Source organism: Centruroides vittatus, unplaced genomic scaffold (assembly GCF_030686945.1).
Source record: "Centruroides vittatus isolate TY-2023 unplaced genomic scaffold, ASM3068694v2 contig_1162, whole genome shotgun sequence".
Classification (NCBI taxonomy): Eukaryota; Metazoa; Arthropoda; class Arachnida; order Scorpiones; family Buthidae; genus Centruroides; species Centruroides vittatus.
This window is the reverse complement of record NW_027120748.1, coordinates 415,473-437,363: the sequence shown is the minus strand read 5'-3', so window position 1 is coordinate 437,363 and position 21,891 is coordinate 415,473. Positions and strand designations below refer to the sequence as shown.

Sequence of the window (21,891 nt, the reverse complement as noted above, 5' to 3'; positions counted from 1 at the left end):
AATCAAAGAATTTTGCTATGTATCGTACATGTATATCTAAAAAAGGACTTCCAATTTATTATTTGAATAATTTTATGTGTTTTAAAAACGGAAATTTTTAAAGGCAATATTTATTATATATTGTAGATATATTTTGAAGAAAGTAGTATTTATCAAAACAAATCGTATGATCGTCGTGTCAAAAAAAATTTTTTTAAAGTTTTATTTTCACATTTGATGTAGAATTCTTAGTGCTGATGAAAACAAAACTGAATCTGTGTAATTTATATTAAATCATGTAATCCATGATCCTATCACATTCATATTGTCTGTTATAATTAACTTAATGATTTAGTAATTATTAAAATTATTCAGATCATACTGAATTAGATAATGAAATATCTAGAAAAACAAAAAGAAGAAAAAATTGATTTATAAATGCTATAACAACCAAAATATTTTTATTTTGAATATAAGAATAAATTTCTTAAAATAAATTCTTATTTTTATTGACTAAATTAGAATAATGACAATCACTTTACTTTTTACACAGGATTCATCTGCAACAAAATCTATTTAGTTACATAATAGAATTATTATTTTAGTGAACAAATTAAATAGTTTACTATATAAATTCTTAATATTGCATTCAAATATTTTTGAACATTAAACTAAATTCATGTTAACATGTGAATTATTAAAAAATAGATAAAATAGTTGTTTTGGCTTTAATAATTAAATTCACAAATTACTGATATTAATGAAATTCTAATAAAAAATATTAAAAAGTGATGAGGATAGGGAGAAATCTGATTACAAACAAAAGTATTTTTACTTTTTATTCTGAAAATTTTCATTGGAGCTGATATAAACAAATTTTAGTTAATATCAAATTTGACATAATCATTTGTGTTTTGTTACATTACAGTAGGTCCTTGATTTAATGAACTATTGGAAAAGAAATGTCCCATATTGCTTGAAAATCTGTTAAATTGAATGTATTTTTAAAAGTATATATTAATAATGAACTTAAAATGTACAGGATGTATTAAAAGGTTGATATAACACATAAGCATGAACAAGATGATGATATAATGTACATTGATTAATTTCTACTTATAAAAGTTCTAAATGTTGTTTCAAATCAAGGGCCTACTGTACTTTAAATTTAAAATAACAATTATTATTTTTTACAGTTAAAAATACACAAATATTTAAACATGAATTCAGTTTTGTATAAACTATAGTTAGCTAAATTGAAATTGGGTGAATACATTATCATAAACAGAAAAAAGTTATACAGTAGAGCATCAATTATCTGACTCCCGATTAACCGACTTATCAGTTAACCGACCGCGTTCTAGTCGGCAAATTCAAATGTCCGCTAGTGATGTGGCGCTACAGTATTTGGTTATGTCTTGGCTACTCTAATATTATTTTTGTTAAATTTTTGCATGTTTTAGCTGGCAGCACTGGCTCGACCATGAAAGGGAGGCTAGTATTTAAACCGGGCCTAATACACTATACTAATAATGTATTTTTTCATACTTTTCGGTTATCCAACTTTTCAGTTATCCGACCAACCCCAGTCCCCAATTAAGTCGGATAATCGATGCTCTACTGTATATATATATTTAAATTATTTTTAACTATTAGTTAAAATTAAGTGAGCAAAAGCATTTATTTTCACATATAAACACAAATTATGGAGTTTAATAGGTTTACTTTATAGATTTCATCAGTATTTTCATTAAATTATTTCAGACAGAATAACTTCTTCCTTCCTAGAGATATATTTTCAAAAATAAAAATTTCATAACAGTAGTTGTACATATTTCTTTTTGTTAAAAAAAATATTAAATTTTGTTATATCATTTATAAATCAATAATATATTTATGAAAACTATTATTTTTATTGAATTGTATAGTAGAAAATGTAGTTTGCATAACTGAAACATATCAGTCTTAATGATTCTGTAAAATTTTAGATGGTATTTGGTCTTTATATCACACTTGAATTTTTACCAGTTGCTTGCGAGAGAGAAAAATAGTTGTTGTTGTAGTTCTGTATTGAAAAAAAAATCTTGCCTTTTCAGATTTTTTTTATAATAACTTAAATTTTCCAGTAAACAATTCTTATTGTAAAATAAAGAGAATGGTATTATGGAAATAGTGATGCATACTTATTTATAATCTTAAATCTTCTTAGTTTATTTTGTTTAAAACGTTCGGAAAACATTAAATTAAAAACTTTACAATAATTAGAAATTTTGAAAATGCCTATATTTTTTATTTGTAAAGCAGTAGCTCTCTTCTAAAAAACTTAGTTTTTCTATTAAATATTTTAAGTAATGTTCAACATTTTGAACAGAATAATCTTAAACTTTTGAGAACAGTTACATGCTATCTTTATTTTATCAAATTTTTAACATTTTTTTAATATATCTCTGAAATATACAATTTAATTTTTAAAAAATAATTAATATTGCAAACAAGATATGTAAATTTTTTCATTTCTTAAAGTAGTAAAATTAATTATATGATGATGATTTATTCAAATTAAACTTAGTTTGTTTTAAATTAATTGTTTCAACTTACTTTTTATTATTATTAATATAAATACAGTAGAGCATCGATTATCCGACCCCCGATTAACTGACCGCGTTCTAGTCGGCAAATTCAAATGTCCGCTAGTGATGTGGCGCTACAATATTTGGTTATGTCTTGGCTACTTTAATATTATTTCTGTTAAATTTTTGCATGTTTTAGCTGGCAGCACTGGCTTGACCATGAAAGGGAGGCTAGTATTTAAACCAGGCCTAATACACTATACTAATAATGTATTTTTTCATACTTTTCGGTTATCCGACTTTTCAGTTATCCGACCAATCCCAGTCCCCAATTAAGTCGGATAATCGATGCTCTACTGTATATATAAATCTGAAAATAATAGTGCTTTGTAAAAAAATTTTAGAAAAAAAAAATAGTCATTGCTTAGCAGGTCTTTGATTTAAAAGATTAATTGGGGAAGAGAATTTACTACTGCCAAAAGTTTAAATTAAATGTATTTTACAGGTATATGTTAATAATCAATTCATAATATACAGGATGTGTTAAAATGTTATAATGTATAAGTATGAATAAAGTAACAACATAATGTACATTTCAATAATTTATGCTCATTGATCATTGACTCAACCTTTTAGCATGAATACAAAGAAAGGTTTTAAATTTTTCTATTAGAACATTTTTTTTTTATTACATCTAAGACATTTGAGGATTTACTGCGGTGTTTTTCAGCCTTTTTCTATTAGTGGCACTACAACTTGGTAATTTTTTCTTGCAGCACTCCTGCTACTGTATGTACTTTAATATATATTATATTATAAGTATGTGTAGAATTACTGTATTTACTCGAATATAAGACAACCTCGCATATAGGACAAGATATGACTTTAAAGATCAAAACAACAAAAATTAGATTTATTAATACAATTCTAATTTTATTTTGTTTAATAAGAAAATATCAAATGCACACATTGTCCCGCAAAGATTACTGGCATTTTAAACTTCAAAGAAAAATCTTGTAAAATCGACAACATAATTTGTTCATGTAAAGCTGGACAATCCAGAACTTTTTTTGCCAATTCTTAACAGTCGATTACATTTATGAGTTTATTGAATTATGATTTTCAAATAATCATCTGTTTTCATGTGGGAATGAATTAAAACTTATATCGAGCTTCTGTGTAATTTTTGAATTCAATTCAAAAGCTTTGCTTTTCCTATTGCTATTCATCTTTACTCCTGACAATACACAAGAACGATTCAAACGATCCAGATAAAATACTTTTGTTTTTAAACACCAGAAGGTGAGAATCCGGTAAAAAGTGCAAATACACAGTTTACAAAAATTATACAAAAACGAAAAGAATCCTTCACTCGCGCATATAGAACGGGGCCTAGGTTTTTGAAGCGGTGAAAAATGGATAAAAACCTCATCTTATATGTGAGTAAATATGGTAGTTTCAATTGTATACAGTACAGTATTTTCAATATAATGATTACAAAGATATTAAATATGTCAGTAATTTTAATGACATATAACTTTTAATAATAGATATAAAAAGCATTATGGTACTGCTTGTTACTATATTTCATGGCACCCCAGTTGAAAAACCACAAGCCTAGTGCATAGCAATTTACAAAATAATTAATTATAAGATTAGATTTAACAATAAGTGAAAATACTCGTATAAGAGAACAAAGTGTCATAGTTACTGTAGAAGAGTATCAACTTGTAATATATACAGTATCAATAGAATGATGGTTTGAGGACCACAACCAAATTTGGATGGTCTGTCTCAGATACATGAGGCTCCAAACCCATGATGGACATGGAAAAAGCCTTCTTAGTGTCCACAAGCAGAGAGTTAAAAGTGGGAAAAAAGAATGGTTATATAAATTAAAGTATTTATACAAAATTGCTTAGAATGAGCAATATTTTTTCATACATAAAATTCTAATTCATTAATGTGGTATAAGCATATTTAAAATTGATATCATTGATATATTATTTTAGGATTTGCTGCATCAAGTGCTCCAACATCAAAGCTGTACAATAATTCTTTGAGAAGCAGTTACAGTATTATTATTTATTGTACACCATCTATATAAAATTTTTTTTGGTCATTGTATTAATAATAATAAAATGCATGAAAATTGTTACCATTTTATTTCAATATTAGTTGAATGGTTTGCAATAAGGTATTTTTCCACAATCAATGATGAAAACTGATTGTGGAAAAATGTGATCTAGTGTGGATTCTCATAATTTGGTAAGTAATTAAGTAATTTGGATCAATGCTTTGTTTTTCACCCTTGTAAATGGCTGATTCTGATACCTATTTATTTAATGGGTAAATTGAGTTCTGTTATATAGTCCAAATATATTTGTCTATCACAAAAAAAACTAATCCAATTTTAAGGTAATTTAAGAATGGACTAGAATAAGCAACTTTTTATATACATTTACAGTCATGGACGGATCTAGGTTTTTCAGGGCCTTGGTCTTATTGAAGACCATTGGGGCCCTATTTTTGTTAGATTAAGAATCTTTAAATTGGCGTTTAAAATTCATTTTTAATAACATCAAAATCAGACTTGAAATATATTTATATATGAAATGGTGTTGAATGACAAACTTATATTGATAAGTGCTCATCATTAATAAAAAATTATTGAAAATTTATGATCATAATTCAATTTTTGGGAGTCCAGGGCTTAAGCCCTATTAGTTCCTACATAGATCTGCCCCTGTTTACAGTAATGGTAATTCAAAGCTACACTTAAACTATATTATAGTTTTGAATTATTAGTATCTCTGACGAATTAATCAAATGAAATGATTCATCAGACAAGCCCCATTTGAAGTTTATAATTCTGCTTTTGTATATAAGATGAAAATAAAAGATTTTTGAGAATATTTTGAAATTAAAAAATATTTTAATCACAATTTAAACTTTTCTCGTGCTTCTGATAATGAGATGGTGAAAAAATTAACTATTATAAAAATAATAAATGAAACATTAATATATTTTGATTCATGCATATTGTAAATCATCAAAAGCCTTCAATATTTTTTTATTACTGAATATAAAGACCAATATAAAATAAATTACAAAATATATTAAAGGTAGCATAACTATTTCTTCATTTCTGTAATTATTTACAGAAATAAAAAAATAGTTTAAAATATAAATGTGTTAGGATTTGCTGCATCAAGTGCTCCAACATCAAAGCTGTACAATAATTCTTTGAGAAGCAGTTATAGTATTATTATTTATTGTACACCATCTATATAAAATTTAATGTGTAAATAATTTAACTAATCAATTTTTCATATATATAAATTTATTATAAAACAATGTTTACCCATTGATAATGGTATGATTAAGACTGAGTCTGTAAAGATTACCAAATACCATATTTTACGGACTATAAGATGCACTTTTTTCTTCGAAAAATTGCCTCCAAAATTCAGGTGCGTCTTATACTCGAAATTAATATAAAAATGTCCAGTGTTTGATTTAAAATCAAACAAGTGTGTCAGTGGATAAAACAGTCGTGGTCTAGAGTGAGAGAAGACATTATTGTTAAATCTTTCAAGAAGTGCAGCATAAGTAATGCTCTCTATGGCAGTGAAGACCATCTTATATATGAAGAGGACAACGAAGAGGAAGAAGAAAGTTCAGATGACAATTTTCAGGGATTTTAAAGGTCAGTTTGATTTTATAAACTAAGAATTTTTTTTAGTCTGGCTTTGCAATCTAATAATAAAAATGGTAAAAATGTTATTTTTTAAAAAAATTGCTTAAAAATTAGGGTGTCTCTTATAGTCCGTAAAATACAGTATCTAAAACTAGATTTAATTGGACTGTTTGGTAATGTTTATATTGAAATTAGCAAAATAGGCTTATAACTATTATAAGACTCCTAATAAATCTTGACTCCATAGTGGTGATTCTATTATGGGATCAAAATTTGTTGAGGATGGGTGATCTCAAGGCTGTCACTACAAATCCCAACAGTGGCGTATACCTCCTTTTTCATCTGGTTTGCTCTTTTTGTAATCCCTAAGGGGGTCCCAAAATTCAATGATCAACAAACAACAGAAAATTCATGATTTCTAGCCTCTTCTGCTATTTTTAAAAAAACTAATGAACATTATTTATCTATTGTCCCTGTTGGGTATTAAGCAAAAATGGGGTAAAGAACTCATCTGCCAGTCTGGCAACACTGGCAAGTGATGATAAGTTGAGCTGGAAACATGAGTGAAGAACAGTGAGTTGGTAGGAGTTCAGCATAGTGAGCACATGGAATACATGTAGTTTCTCTCAGAACCTAAGTAATAAATTGGCTGGCTCTATTAAAGTGTTTTCAGTTTCCTTTATTGTAGCTATCAATACAGTCCCGTTAAATTATTTTTATATAGTTTTGTTTGATATGTCGACCAAAACCACACAACTTGTTTTCAAAGACAATTAGCCCCAAGTGCAACCAATGTCACCTTGTAGGAGCACTAATCTGACATTGAATCATAGTTTGAAATTTCTTGAATAATCTACAATGCCCTTTTTTATGGCTTGTGCCCCTCTCTTTTATAGTCTGTGGATACTGAGGATCCCAAACATGTTTCTTCTCGTCCTCTTTGTGACAACTGTGCCAAAATTTCCTCATCAAATTTTGATACTTCTCAAGGAATTAACACACTAAAATTTTGAGATTTAAAAAAAAAGCTGCTAGTAACTTTAATACTTAAGTCTACAGAATAAAAATTACATTTGATAAATCTAATTTCTTCATATTCTCCCACTTATATAATATTTCTCACTTTTTAGCAATGAAAGTAATAAATATATTTAATACTAATAATTCAATTCCTTAAAAATATATTAATTGATTAAAAAATAAATTATATAATTGTTTTGTACTTTAATGCAAAAAAAACAAATGGAAAAGTTTTAAAAATTTATCATAAAAAAAGAATAGAAACCTGTTGATAATTTTTATTTTATTATCATTATTCAATAATGTAATTAAATTTTAATATAAGAGAGTTAGGGATAAATAAACATATATTTGCTTGCTTATGTTTTTAAATAGTGTTGTTTGCAAATTAGGCACTTTTTCCATTTAGACATTGAAAAGTTAAGAGCTCACATTATCAGCTCTTTATAAAAAAAAAAAATAGATAAATGATAACACACCTGTTTTATAATGTTCCATTTTCTCTCCCTAATCTTATCATTACATGTAATATACTAGTATGCTATAGATTATAATATCAACATTCTGCTTCCAGGATTAATTTTAAATATACCATATTTTATGGCATATAAGATGCAACTTTTTTTAAAAAAGGCTCAAAAAATTGCCCTGCATCTTACAAGTGAACTTGCAATTTCCCATAGAAAAGTAAATACTCCAAACAGCCTTCATTCAGCTATTTGATATACTCTACCTAGCCCATCTCAAATAAAATTATTGTTTAATTAAACAATACTAAGCAGCTTTTGCATATATTCACAAAGACTATTTTAATAGCTAACTCATACAACCTTTTAAACCACAGCCGTTTTTATTACTATTCAAATGTTTTCAGTCATCTTTAATTATTTCTCATTTATTAAAGATGACTGAAAAAGTTTGAATAGTAATAAAAACAGCTCTGGTTTAAAAGGCTGTATGAGTTGTTTATTTATATAATGCAGTCAATGAAGAGTTTATTTTAATAGCCGTAACTGTAAAGGATTTCTTTTCAATTCTCACTGATAAATAACAGTGCTCATTCTAATTTTACCTTCTTTTTTTTTTTTTAACCAGAATACAGTAAAAAATAATGGATCTGAATGCCAAAGGCATAGAATGATTTAAATATACTAAATACTCTTTTCCTAAATCTTCTGTGCTGAAATGGGTGTGTTTTTCTTCTTTATCTCTAGAAACAATTAAAAGCAGAACATATATCTTTCAACAAAAAAATAATTTATATTAATTTTAATGTACATTAGTTATGTTTATTTCATAATATAAAGACAATTAGTAATTATAAAGTATTCACTTACATAGTAAAGATCAATACTATATTTAAGGAACAGAATTTAACTATAATAATTTTTTATTAATATATGAAGATGCCAAAAGTTCTATGTTGCTAAATTAAAATATATTTATTGGCATACTCTGAGAATTACATTCTTACTACATCACCCAAGGTTTGATGTGAGAAAATTGTTTATTTAATAAATGTTTTCAACTAAAATTAAATACTCTGAGAACATTTATTAGAATTCATTGAATTTGAGTAATATAATAAATAAATACAATATCTAAATTCTCTCTACACAAAAATAATGTGTTAGTCATTGATTAAATATTATTATTATAATATTTAATCAATATAACATCTATACCTGGCCAAACCTGTAATGGGCTTGCTAAAAGAGGCCCTCTTAGAGCCCACAGGGCAGAGAGTTATATATATATATATCTAGAATTTTTACTTGTACAGTTTATGATGATTAAAGATTATATTAAAAATTTTATTACCAAAATTACAGAAGCAATAAAATAATATGGACATCTTGTGAAATTATAAATATTGAAAAGTTACAATTATAATTGATTTAATTCAATTTTATTTAAAGTCAGCCATAAATTTGTAAACTGTCACTCTATTTATATATGGCTTCAAAAATAAAATGCATGAATTAAGTTTCTGATACTCAAACTCAACAACATGGCAAAGAATAAAGCACATAAATATATTGAATATAGTTGCTTTACAGTCCTTAATTCTAATTTATTATTATTGTCTACTCGGACACAACTTATTATTAGGACTTTACACTGGTGCTTTGGATATTGATACAAAGATGAGATCTGAATCAGAAAAAACAAAATTTCTTTATTATATCACCTGTAGTAATTCAGATCTCATTCAGATCTCATCTTTGTATCAATATCCAAAGCACCAGTGTAAAGTCCTAATAATAAGTTGTGTCCGAGTAGACAATTAATAATAAATGCATATAATATATTTTCATATATCTTAACAGAGAATTAAATTGGTGTTACTTGAGAAATATTTTGGAATATACCACAAGAGAGCTATTTAATTAACATGTGCATGTACTATATCAATATAGAATGCTCTAAAAAATTCCCATAACTATTCTAGTGTAGTATTGAAAAATCAATATTATAAATATGTTCAACCGTGTAAGAACATGCATTGTGTATCATGTTATGATGAAAATAGTCACTTATTATCTTATCTAATGAATTATAGAATATATTGTATCTTAACTGAATATAAAATTGTAAATATGTTATAGGGTAAGATATTTGTACCGGCTTACAAAACAATATGCTCCAGGAATTAATGTAAGAATTAATAGTAACGGTAATAATTATATTGATTTCGTGATGATAGATAAAGAGGGTGTGTACTGTACAGTACATTATAGATAGCGAGTGGTGAATACTGTTAGAGAAAATATCTTTTTTTAGCCCCATAGTTAAATTTTACTATTCGCTTTTTAGATGATAATTTTTTAAATCCTGTTTCTTTTCTCGCATATCAAATTTTTCGCTTATTCGAGAAAGAGAAATATTTTCCTCGAACGCATAACTCAGAGAAAACGTAATCGCGTGTAAAACGAGATTGGCTATATACTATATACAGTAGCTTAAACCATTTTCAATTCTCTCAAAAAGAAAAATAAATTTAACTATCATTTCACAATCAATTTGCTATTGTTTTATGTATAAAGTAGAACGAAGCAAACGTTTTGCAATTTTTCACATATTATTATTATTGTGACGCATAATGAAATAGAGCGTAACATTTTAGATGTGTTTCGGCGAACGGAAGACTCATGCTGTTCTGACGTCAGACTACCGCTCTGGGGTATCCGCGATTTAGGCCGGGCGAACAATCCCAGAAACTGTACACAACATATAAACCTTATTTTGTATACCCATTCAAAACTCGACAATGCGAAATCATTCTTACTCGTTGTCGTTGGCACGTTCCCCCAATATTTGTACATATCGACTACGATGTTTTTTAGAACGTGCCGGAGTACCGAACATTCTGTATTATCGGGTGCTGAATTAACGAACCTCTATATCGTTATTTTGCATTCGTTTTGTCCGAATAGCTGCTACGTAAATTTGACGTCATTCTTACAACTTTCCTAGGATAAAATGCGAAAATGACGTCAAATTGACGTAAAAGTACAGTATAATTATGTTAATTAGACAAAACGCAGGCGCCTTTAATTTAATATTTCGAATAAACTTCTGAATTTCTGTACATTGCAACTTATAAACTAAAATAAACTCAGCTTAAAATATATTCATTAATAATTAGCTTTTAAAAAGCATTTTTATTTTCGCCGAAAATTTATTACGAAATCTTTAAAGATGGCGCTAGTGCATACGATCGTAACGGCAGTTTGCGGATAACGTGTTTTGTAACGTGTGTTCTCTAGTCATCATTCCAAACGGAAGGAAGATGGCGTGTAACGTAAATAGTGATGATAGGAGGAAAGTCGCCCTCATCACAGGCATTACTGGCCAAGTAAGAAAAAATAATTTGATAGTATCATTAATATAATAAGCATTGAATTTTTAACTTGTAGACATATTAAATGCATCACCAGTTTCTAAAATTAATTATAAATGATGTAAATGACAAGTTGTTTATTGTCATTTTATTGTATAGAGTTAAATTACAAGTGTAGTAAGATAACTCCCAAAATAGCATTTTTTTTTTCATAGCAAAAAGTGCTGTGAAAAAATGTTTAAATGAAATTAATTAGATATTTTTTAAATTTTAACGTATGTAGAATATTACATTTTATGAAATTATAATGTTTACAATTAATATTTCTGAATCACAGGAGAAAGTGGAAACTGAAAATTTCTCAATTTTTTAAGCTAAATAATATAGAAAATACATTTATTTACATGTATTTGGTATATATAAATTTAAAAAAAAAATCTATTTCTCTATTTCCAAATTTATATTTAAAATGTTACTTTTGGAAACTGAATTAAATATTAAAATAGTTTTAAAATATTAAATTAAGCATGTAGAATAAGCAGTAGACCAATACATTTTAAAAACTGACCTTCGTGTCGTAAGGACTACCTAGATAAACTTTTACCGAAAAAAATTGCTTACAAAACTATGATAAAAATATATATTCAATGTATAAAAATAACTATTAAAATTATAATTGTATTTACTCTTAAATCTCTGTTTATTTTTCAATTAATATTTCATTTTAATTTTGCTATTTACATTTTCAAATTTTAGTGTTTAAAAGTATTCATATACAGTGTTTATATTTATTAATCAGTTGAAAAAGTTAGCAGAAAAAATTTTAAATAAAAGAAACAGATAAAAAATAAAATGTGTATTTAAACAAATAAAAAGTTGAATATTTTTATTATGGTACAATTTCGACAAAACTTATAAAAATATAATTTTCGTAAATACTATTTTAATATGATGTAACTTGAATCAGAAAATTTAAAGTTAGGAGAGGAGTGTTGAATATTGTAGAGTTAATTTGATGTTTAATTTATTGAATGATTCCTAAATGTAGAAATTCATAAATTTAATAAAATACTGTATATGTTGAGGATATATTTTTAAAGTGATTTATTTAAGAAAAAAGTTTGTTATTTGTGTTACTTAATATATTTGAAATATATAATATAAAGTAATATCAAACCAAAATTAATATCAAAATTCTTATTTAACAATTGGGTATATTATAATTTTATCATAAATTGAATGTTACGTTATTCAATATGTTATTAAAAATATAAAGTATCATTTGTTATGTTCAATTTACTTAAAGAAATATGTAAAGTCATAGAATTTTTATTTTTGTGCTGTTTTCCAAATTAAAACAATTATGCAATATCATCAGATTTAAGTATTTTATTTTTATGTCAATATTTAAATAAAATAAAATATATTGCTTGTATATATTATCATCTACATGCATATTACAAAACTAATTTTGACATAAATATTTTATTTGAAATATAAATTTTATATTCAGCTAAAATAATGCAATTTTCATTGTATTAATAATAATAGTTTTTTTATTCATTTTAAAAATTGTGTACTTAAGAAAATATAAACAATAATCTTTATGAAAAATTTTACAGTGTATGTGTAATATAATGTGTAGCTAAATATATAGTTTTGGTAATTAATTTCATCAAACCTTTCTTTTTTTTTTTTTTTTGTTTAAAAAAATTTCCTTTAGGATGGTTCTTATTTAGCAGAATTTTTATTAGCAAAAGGATATGAAGTGCATGGGATAATAAGAAGATCCAGTTCATTTAATACTGGTCGTATTCAGCATCTTTATCGGGATCCATTAACCCATACTGCTGGTTGTAAGTATTAATAGATGATATACTTAAGTAGAAAATATGCATTTGACTTTAATGTTTTTGTTTGATTTTGAAAATAAAGTAATTATATTTAATAATGTGATAAATATTTTTCATTTTGAAAATTTTCAGAAAGTCTGCTGTTCTGTTAGCAATAGTTACATAATACAGAGATTGTTGTGCAATGACAGACTTCTAGCCATTGATTATTATGCCTTTGTGTCCTTTTTAACTCTATTTAAAATTTATTTTGTATACTAGTACTTTCTATATATTAACAGGACTTATTATACTGGAAAATTATGGATGCAGATATTTAGTTTTACAGATCAAAAATAATGTTCTTTATTTAGTTCACCTGGTATAATGTTCTTTATTTAGTTCACAGGTGAACTAAATAAAGAACATTATTTTTGATCTGTAAAACTAAATATCTGCATCCATAATTTTCCAGTATAATAAGTCCTGTTAATATATAGAAAGTTCTAGCCATTGAGGTCAGGGATTTATAAAATTCTCTTAAGATTTTATTCAGTTGTTTCTAGATTTTCAGAAAATTAAAGTTAGATAATTAATTAAAATTTAGTATAAACAAGTAAAACGCCAAAGCCATTTTTGGGACAAGACTATGTCTCGGAGACTTGGGGCTTGACTGTGCACTGTTTTCTAAGGAAAAGAGAAAAATGAGCACTCTCCAATGAGGAAAAGTTGACACCAGTACTCTGAGTCCTGGCATAGATTACGGTGGGCTTCATTGCTGCTGTGGTTACAACGGGTTGCGTTGTCACGGGCCTGTTCTTGGCTACAGTAAGCAGGATCACTTTGATGCTCACAGTGGGTCTTGTTCTCATTCTCCAATCTTCCTTAGTATTGCTAGTTTTTGACATGATCATTCAAACTTCGCCAGCCATGGCCATGACCACAAGGTATTTTCAGTGAAATTAATCTATCCAATGTCGAAATTTCTCTGTTGCATCTCACCCCAGGTTGAATTTTTGTCCATGCCTAACAAAAATTTCTCATTTTCAAAAATAATAATTGTGGCTATTGATTGTATCATCTGAAAATATTTTTTTATTTTGCACAAACAAAATATATATATATTTGGTATATGGTGTTAGTCGTTATAATTTTATATTAAAAAAAAATTATATTTCGGAAATTAGTTTTAATATAAAATTATAACAACTAACACCATCTAGTTTCAAAAACGTTCCAATGCTGAAATGAGATATCTCGGGTCAACCGGTCAAGGTCAGCAGGTCGTGACCAGAGATATGTTGGGAATAACACGGGACAAGTAAATGGGTTTTTTTCAATAATTCGTTTGTCAAAATTCGATTTCACAACGTTTGCATTTCCAACTTCCCAACGAGCAATGCATGCACAAATCTCACACTAGTGCCTGTTTGTATAAAGCGTTTCACCATTTTGTATTTTATTTTGACTCTGTTCTCTGTCTCCCGAGTACCTACAAGTCTAATTTTTTTTTTTTTTTGTGTGTGCGCGCATGCATGATTTGGGCACCTAATACTCTCTGCCAAATTGCAACTCCTGACGTACTCCTTCGTACCTCTAAGGTATGGAGCTGTTGATGGCACCATGATTTTATGAACAAGACATAGCCTTGTCAATAAAACGTAAATGTAATAATTATAAAAGACATATTATTTTTAATAATACAGTTTACATGATTTACTTAATACTTTACAAATATGAATACAACAAATTACAGTACTCTATTCAGGTGGATTAATTTCACAAATAAATGATAGATCTTTTCTTTTGAATTTAATTATACTTTTATCTTAAATGTTATGATTTACTTGTTTTTAGAAAACAAAAGATGGGATGTGCAGAATGATATTCTTTTCAGTTGTAATCTAATATAATTAGATGTTTATTAATATTTCAGAAATTCTGTTATAAATTTGCATTTTATATAAAGTACAACTTCAAAAGTTGAAAGTTATCATTTTATATATAATCATTAGCTACATAATAATTACATTAGCTACATATTAAATACAGAGGTTTTGGATTTATCTAATTGAAAACTTTTTTGTAGGTAACATTTAATGTGTTATTCTACATGAAATATTTATTTATTGCATGTCAGGTTATTAAAATAATAAGAAAACTGATGATCATATGTAGAAAGTGGAAAAGGGTTAAAAATTACATAGTAAAATAAAAAAACAAATCAAGAATCATGTTTAATATATATATATATAACAAGTTTTAGAAAATATTATATTATTTTAATATTCTCTAAAATTTAGTTAAAGCAAATTCTGTATTCATTTTTTTTAAATGTTATAAACTTTATTATATTATGTATTATAATTAAATTCTATAACTTAAAGTAATATAAATTGAAAAATAGAAGGAAAATTCTATTTCAGACTGTTTTGAATTTATGTTTATAATTCAGTAATGTGATATTTTAAGGTAATGTAAAATAGAGACTTATTATGTCTGCCAATTGTTTATTACTTATGATAAATAATTTATGTTGAAGAAATGTATATGAACAGAAAATTTATATTTACTTTTTATTTTAATAAACATTGTAACAGTGGAATTCAATTCAAATTCATCTACAATTTTAAGTGACAATCTGAGCAATCTTGAATGAAGATATTATAATCAATTTTTTATATAAAACTGAATCTAATAAGATAATGCATTGATTACAGACTTCTAAATTTATTAACTCTTGATTTCTGTAAGCTGGTATATTATTACTGATACAAAAATTTAAAAAGTTTTAAAATTAATTATACTTTTCATTTAATAATAATAAATGCCCTTAAAAATTAATAATAATAATTTTTATTTTTTATGTATATGGTTTAGATTATAAAACTGATTCCATAAAGATTTTATTTAAATTTAATCTTTATAATAGCCTTTAGATTGAATCATAAAATAAAGGTAACTTTTCCAAAATTATAATATTTTGAAATTCTAAGTAAAATCTAGATCTTCAAGTGATTTTTTTTTTTTTTTTTTTTTTTCATTTTCTTTAATAAAATTTATCTGTTTGTGTAAATTAAAACTTTAACTTAAATAACCAGATACTATTAAGTTTTTCTTAGAATATGATACTATGGAAAATACTGTGTTGTACATATTTCTGTAGAAATTTGTTTTGCTTTGTTATTAACACTTTCTGCCCTGTTGGTACTAAGTCTCTTTTCATCATGGATTCACAATGGGGCATTTTTATGATGATGAATAAAGCCTTATATATCTTGATCACACCACACCATCCCAGAAAATTTCAGGTTTTATTTGGATTTGAAACTAGGTCCATCAGATCACCAGGTGTCCCCAGAACAGCAAACTGTTCTGGGGACACCCGGTTAAATATTAATTAACAATTTTATGGCAGAATCATTAATAAATTTTATAGCTGAGGCAATATCCAGAAAAAACTAAACATACATATATAATAATCTAAAATACTTAATACTAGATATATCTAGATACACTTACATATAGATATAAATAATTATTACATATAAAGTATAAATAATTTAAAAATTAGTATTTATACTTAAAAATATCTAGTTTTTATGTTTTAAAAATGATTAATGAAAGATATATAAGATATAACAATGGAAAATATATTCTTAATTTTAAGTAATAAATTATTAGATATATTAAACAGGTGTGTCTATTATCAAATAGACACACTTGTGTACAGGTGTGTCTATTTGATATTTTCTGTGTAAAAATTAAACATTTCAAATGCACATTTGATACTTATATACTATAAATACCATAGTGTAAATTTATTTTTTAAATTATTAATTTGATATACATTATTAAATAATTATTAAATTTTCATTTCAGTATTACTAATTATATTAAGTAATTTAATGGTTTTCCTTATTGAAACTATTGAATACATATTTTCTTTTTTAACAACTTTTATAATAAATTTTTTATATTTTTATAGTTCATTATAGATTTTCTGATGATTATTTTTTGCTGTGTTTTATTTAAATGTTTGTTTAATTATAGCAATGAAGCTACATTATGGTGATTTAACAGACAGCACCTGTCTAGTCAAACTAGTTAATCAAATTCAACCATCTGAAATTTACAATCTTGCAGCACAGAGTCATGTAAAGGTATATATGATTTTTAAAATTTATATATAAAAATATCAATGATATAAATGTGATCAGTTTTATGAAGGTATTAGTGATTCTTATGCTAAATTATATTAATAGAATTATTATTATTACACTATTCCAAATACAGTTGTGAGATAAGCCGAGGGCTATAGGGAGGTGCCCTAGTAACCACTTACTGGCACGGATCGGTGAGATTTGATCTCCTGGTCAGTTGGATGGGATGTATCAAGTGGCAAGGGAGGTGAGAAAGTCGACAGGTGTCAGTGCAAGCAATGATAGACAGGTTCACAGGTTTAACAAACAAATAAGGAGTTTATTATATACTTAATCTAATATACAAGAGTATACATAAAGAATTAAATGACTAAATGCTGTTAACATATAAACTTATAGAAATCGGCAATCAACCTAATCGCTATGCTGTGTGCCTAACCTCTAGAGTGGGAGAGAGAGTTTATAAAGGTTTCGGCCCTAAATTATACCTCTATTTACTGCCAGATAGCTGCATGTGACAATCGTTCAGGAACATGGAAGCTGGAACAGTCCTATGTTTTCTACTGTTTCTTCACGGACAGGACCAGGATGGGAGACACTTGTACCAAGAATAACTTCCTGTGACGATTGCCCTGAGCTTCCAGGGACTTGAGCTTTTATTCAATTGTCCTGTCCTGGGAAAGGCATCACATGATCGTTTATGTTGATGATGACAATGCATTTTCTGACACCTGTGTGTCAACTTTCCCATCTGATTGCTGACAATCGGGGTAACATCCAATCAAAAACTATTCAATAGTGTTTTTTTGGAGGATGTTTACAGCACCCAAAAAAACTTTCAAAAAACTTGCACTACATTTTTTTCTCAAATTCTTTAGACAATAGGAAGGGAAATAATTTTAAAATTTCATCTATAAAAATTCCGGATCTCACACAGTCAACTTGCATTAATATTATATGAACTGCTATGGAAACAGTAGTTAGTTTGCTTTATCAAAAATTATTATTAAAAATTTTTAGGGTCAGGGTCAAGGTTGTATAATGCAGGTAGTTAAGGCTTTAATAGGTAATCAAAATTTAAAATAAAATTTATTTACAAAAAGAAATTAATATATTCTAAATTATTTTTTAAATTACTGTATGCACTCTTTGATATGTAAACTCGCATGTGTTTGCATGGGATCACATTCATTTAAAGAGGTGGGCATCTCTATTTAACCCATATTTTCTGAATACAATAGAATGGTCCACTAAAACCAGATGTTTGAATTGCTCTGCAATTGAAAGTTTGTTACCAATTATCACTGACAAATAAAGTTATGTGAATTGTGTAAGTATTTTGTTAAAGATGAGTGATATTAATAAGTTTCTTGTATACAATTAGAGATCAAATTCATCTTTGCTTACTTGGAGAAAAATATCAATTCTATTCAAAATGGAACATTTATTAGTCTCTCGTTTTACTGTTTGTCGAAAACTGTAAAAAGTAATTATTTTTCAATTCAATTCTTTATTGTATGAATCTTAGTTCATTACAAGGGGGTTAAAGGATTACATAAAAACTGAAGTTAGTACAATTTAACAAATTAATATAATAAATTAGTACTACACAATAAAACACAGTTATAATCATTTTTATACATATTATGTAAATCTGAAATTAGTAAAATTTAACCAATTAATTAAATAGCTTAGTACAGGAAAACACAAAATAAAATACAAAAAATAATCATTTTTTACAAAATGCAATAAATTAATTATATCTTTCAAGGATTTAAATCTTGTCAAATATTTTTTTTCTATTTGTTTAAAATTTGATACAATGAAAGAATACATTCCCAGTTTCATACATTTGCATACTACAGTTTCTGCAAATTCTCTCAGGGTCTATTGTCAGACTATTGTTATATGTCAAAGTATAATTTTGATCACATCTCAGCTGTAGGATTAATCATTTTATATGATAATTTATGTCCATAAACAAATAATCCTCACACAAAAGTTGTTTTAAAAATACAATATAAGTGAAAATGCTTGTTCTTTTCAAAGACCAATCATCTTGTATGCTCTGTTCACAATGCATTTTTATAATTAATGTTTGATAACTTTCGATTAAGTGAGGATCTTGAGACAACCATAGAAATGAGCAGCCATGTCAATCTAACAGATTTTACAGTGCCATCATCCAATTATATGTATAACTGTCCATTTTTGAACCTAATTTATAGAGTTTGTTATATGCTACTTTAACATAACTGTTATCATATAATTTTAACAGTCTAACCCAAAAAGAAACTCTGCTTTTATTATTAAAACCAATATTCTAGAAACACAAGTGCCAATTGCAACACGTAAGCTGGAATTTTATGGTATAATATAAAAGTTCTTCAAAGATATAAAGCAAGAACAATTTCCATTTTATCATAATAAGTAATTGCCCATACAGGAGCAGTGTTAGTAATACAGATGAAATCATTGAGTGAAATAATTTTACATAAATATGAACAGAATTAATTTTAGCTTTTGAAAGAATAGGCTACATAGAACCAAGTGCCATTTTAGCCTTACATATACTATAATTTTTAACCTTTAAAAACTGTCCAGAAGACGAAAATAATACTCCTGGATATATGTAATTCAAAATGACTTGTATAGAGGCTGATTATTAAAAGACCATCTCTCTCTGGGTGATAGTCTACCACTCTTCATGAACACCAACACTTTTGTTTTTGAGACATTTATAGTTAAACGGAAATTCTCTAGAATTGTGATTTTCTTTAGTAACATTTGTGGAGTATCAACAAGGATTACATTGTCGTCACCATACATTAGTACATGTTCCTCAACTTGATCAGAGAGAGAAATCCCAGGTAGGTCAGATTTAGCAAGTCACACTATCAAACCATTAACATATAAATTAAAAAGTAGTGGATTCAGAATCTCACCCTACAAAACTCCAATATCAAATGAATCAGTCGTTTTTGGCTAAAATCTTTACTCTTACAGTGGCTTTAGAGTATATATCAATTATAAAGCTAAGAAACTGTTTATTCCTACCCATTCTTTCTAATAGAAACCATAAAACTTTCATTAATGGTATCAAAAGCAGATCTAAAGTTTACAAAAACAGCATAAGTTTTCCTCTCTTTTTTTTTTTCAATTTCAATTGCACCAGTGCATTTAATACAAATATTTGATCCTGGTAAGATCAGTCAGGTCAGAAACCTGCTTGCTCCTGACACAAAATATCATATTTAATAATCCAATCTTCTAATGTTTTATTTAATAAAGACGTAAATAGTTTACCACTTACAGGAACCAAGATATAGGTTGATAATTTTTGGGGTCATACACATAGCCTTTTTTATATATTGGAATAATCAAAGATTCAATCTATTTTTCTAAGAAAGTAGAATTTCTTTTAATAGAGTTTGAAACTTCCAATGTTATAAGAAGGAAGTTTTCTGAAAAACACTTTATTCTGTTCTAATAAAATCAATTCAAAGTAAGATACCAGATTTAAAATGGTTAATAGCTTCTTTTAGCTCTTTCAGTGTAAAATCTGTAAAACATTCTGTTTCTATTGGAAACACTTTATACACATCAACGACAATTGTTCTTCATTAATAAGTAAACAATGTTCTTTAGAGAATTTAGTAGCATAATAATTGAATCATTTTTTCAAAGGAATTCTTGAATTATCCAATTTAAGTTTAAAACTATTAATTATTTGCCAAAAATATTTATTGGATGTCACCAATCTGCTATTTGTGTTTCAAAAACAAGACTGTTTTTCTTTTGACATAATAATTTATATTCTTTTAAATAATTTTTATATGAAACGTAACATTCATCCATATTTAATTTTTTCTCTTAAACAATTTCCATAGATTTTTTTCTCATGGAGTAACACTCGCTATCATATCATGCATTTGTTGTATGTCTTTTACAAGTTACAGATTTAATGTCATAAATTAAATCTAGAGAGATTACCACCTTAGCTTTACATTCCACCAGATCATCGGATGTGAGACTTCCTCCATATTCATCTAATAAAACATTATCCAATTTAACAGCAAATGAAGATTTAAATTTATCCTTCCATACTGCACATTTACCAGCATATTGTCTATTAGAAACCCTTGATGTCAATAAAGGAATCATTGAAAGAAAAACAGTTGAGTGATCAGTGATCTCTGATAAAACACACAGACCATTTACAATATGAGAATATATTTCTTGTGATACTATGACAAAATCAATTATTCTGCCTCCCTTAGTTGCATGGTAAGTAAAATTATCATCATTATTTCCTAGCAATGAGCCATTTAAACACACATGACTGTTATTTTCACAAAAATGATAGAGAAGTTTTTCTTTATTATTAACAGTAGAATCCTTCAAAACTCTGATGGCAATATGTTGATCACTGGTAATAAATGACAAATAATAAGGGTGTCTCATTCTAGTGTTAAAATCTGTGCATAAAATCAAGTTAGTTCCATGCAGCAAGTAGTTTTCTATAAGCAACAAAGTATTCTTGAAATCAACATCATAATTATTGTCAGGAAGAATATTGGACACTATTAACTGGATATTGATTAACTTATCAGTATCTAGTTGTAAAATCAGTTTAACTGTAGATACTGTATTTAGTCTGATCCTGACAATTAAGCCTCTAAGGGGCTTTCTGGTCTCTCATGGCTATGATATACCTGATGATAAATTTTATAGTCATCAGAGAACATTGATTCAACTACCAAAGATGTATGCCATGTTTCCA

At 26.8% G+C, this 21,891-nt stretch overlaps 1 protein-coding gene across 1 annotated transcript in view; it reads left to right on the top strand.

Moving 5' to 3' along the window:
• Positions 1 to 10,962: 10,962 nt before the first annotated feature.
• The window catches only part of Gmd (GDP-mannose 4,6 dehydratase), a 41,079-nt gene continuing 30,150 nt past the window's right edge, over positions 10,963 to 21,891 (top strand). The window contains exons 1-3 of the mRNA XM_067277353.1: positions 10,963 to 11,128; positions 12,837 to 12,969; positions 16,999 to 17,108. Coding sequence (XP_067133454.1) covers positions 11,063 to 11,128; positions 12,837 to 12,969; positions 16,999 to 17,108 — 309 coding nt within the window. The 5' untranslated portion in view covers positions 10,963 to 11,062. The remainder of the gene's footprint in view (positions 11,129 to 12,836; positions 12,970 to 16,998; positions 17,109 to 21,891) is intronic.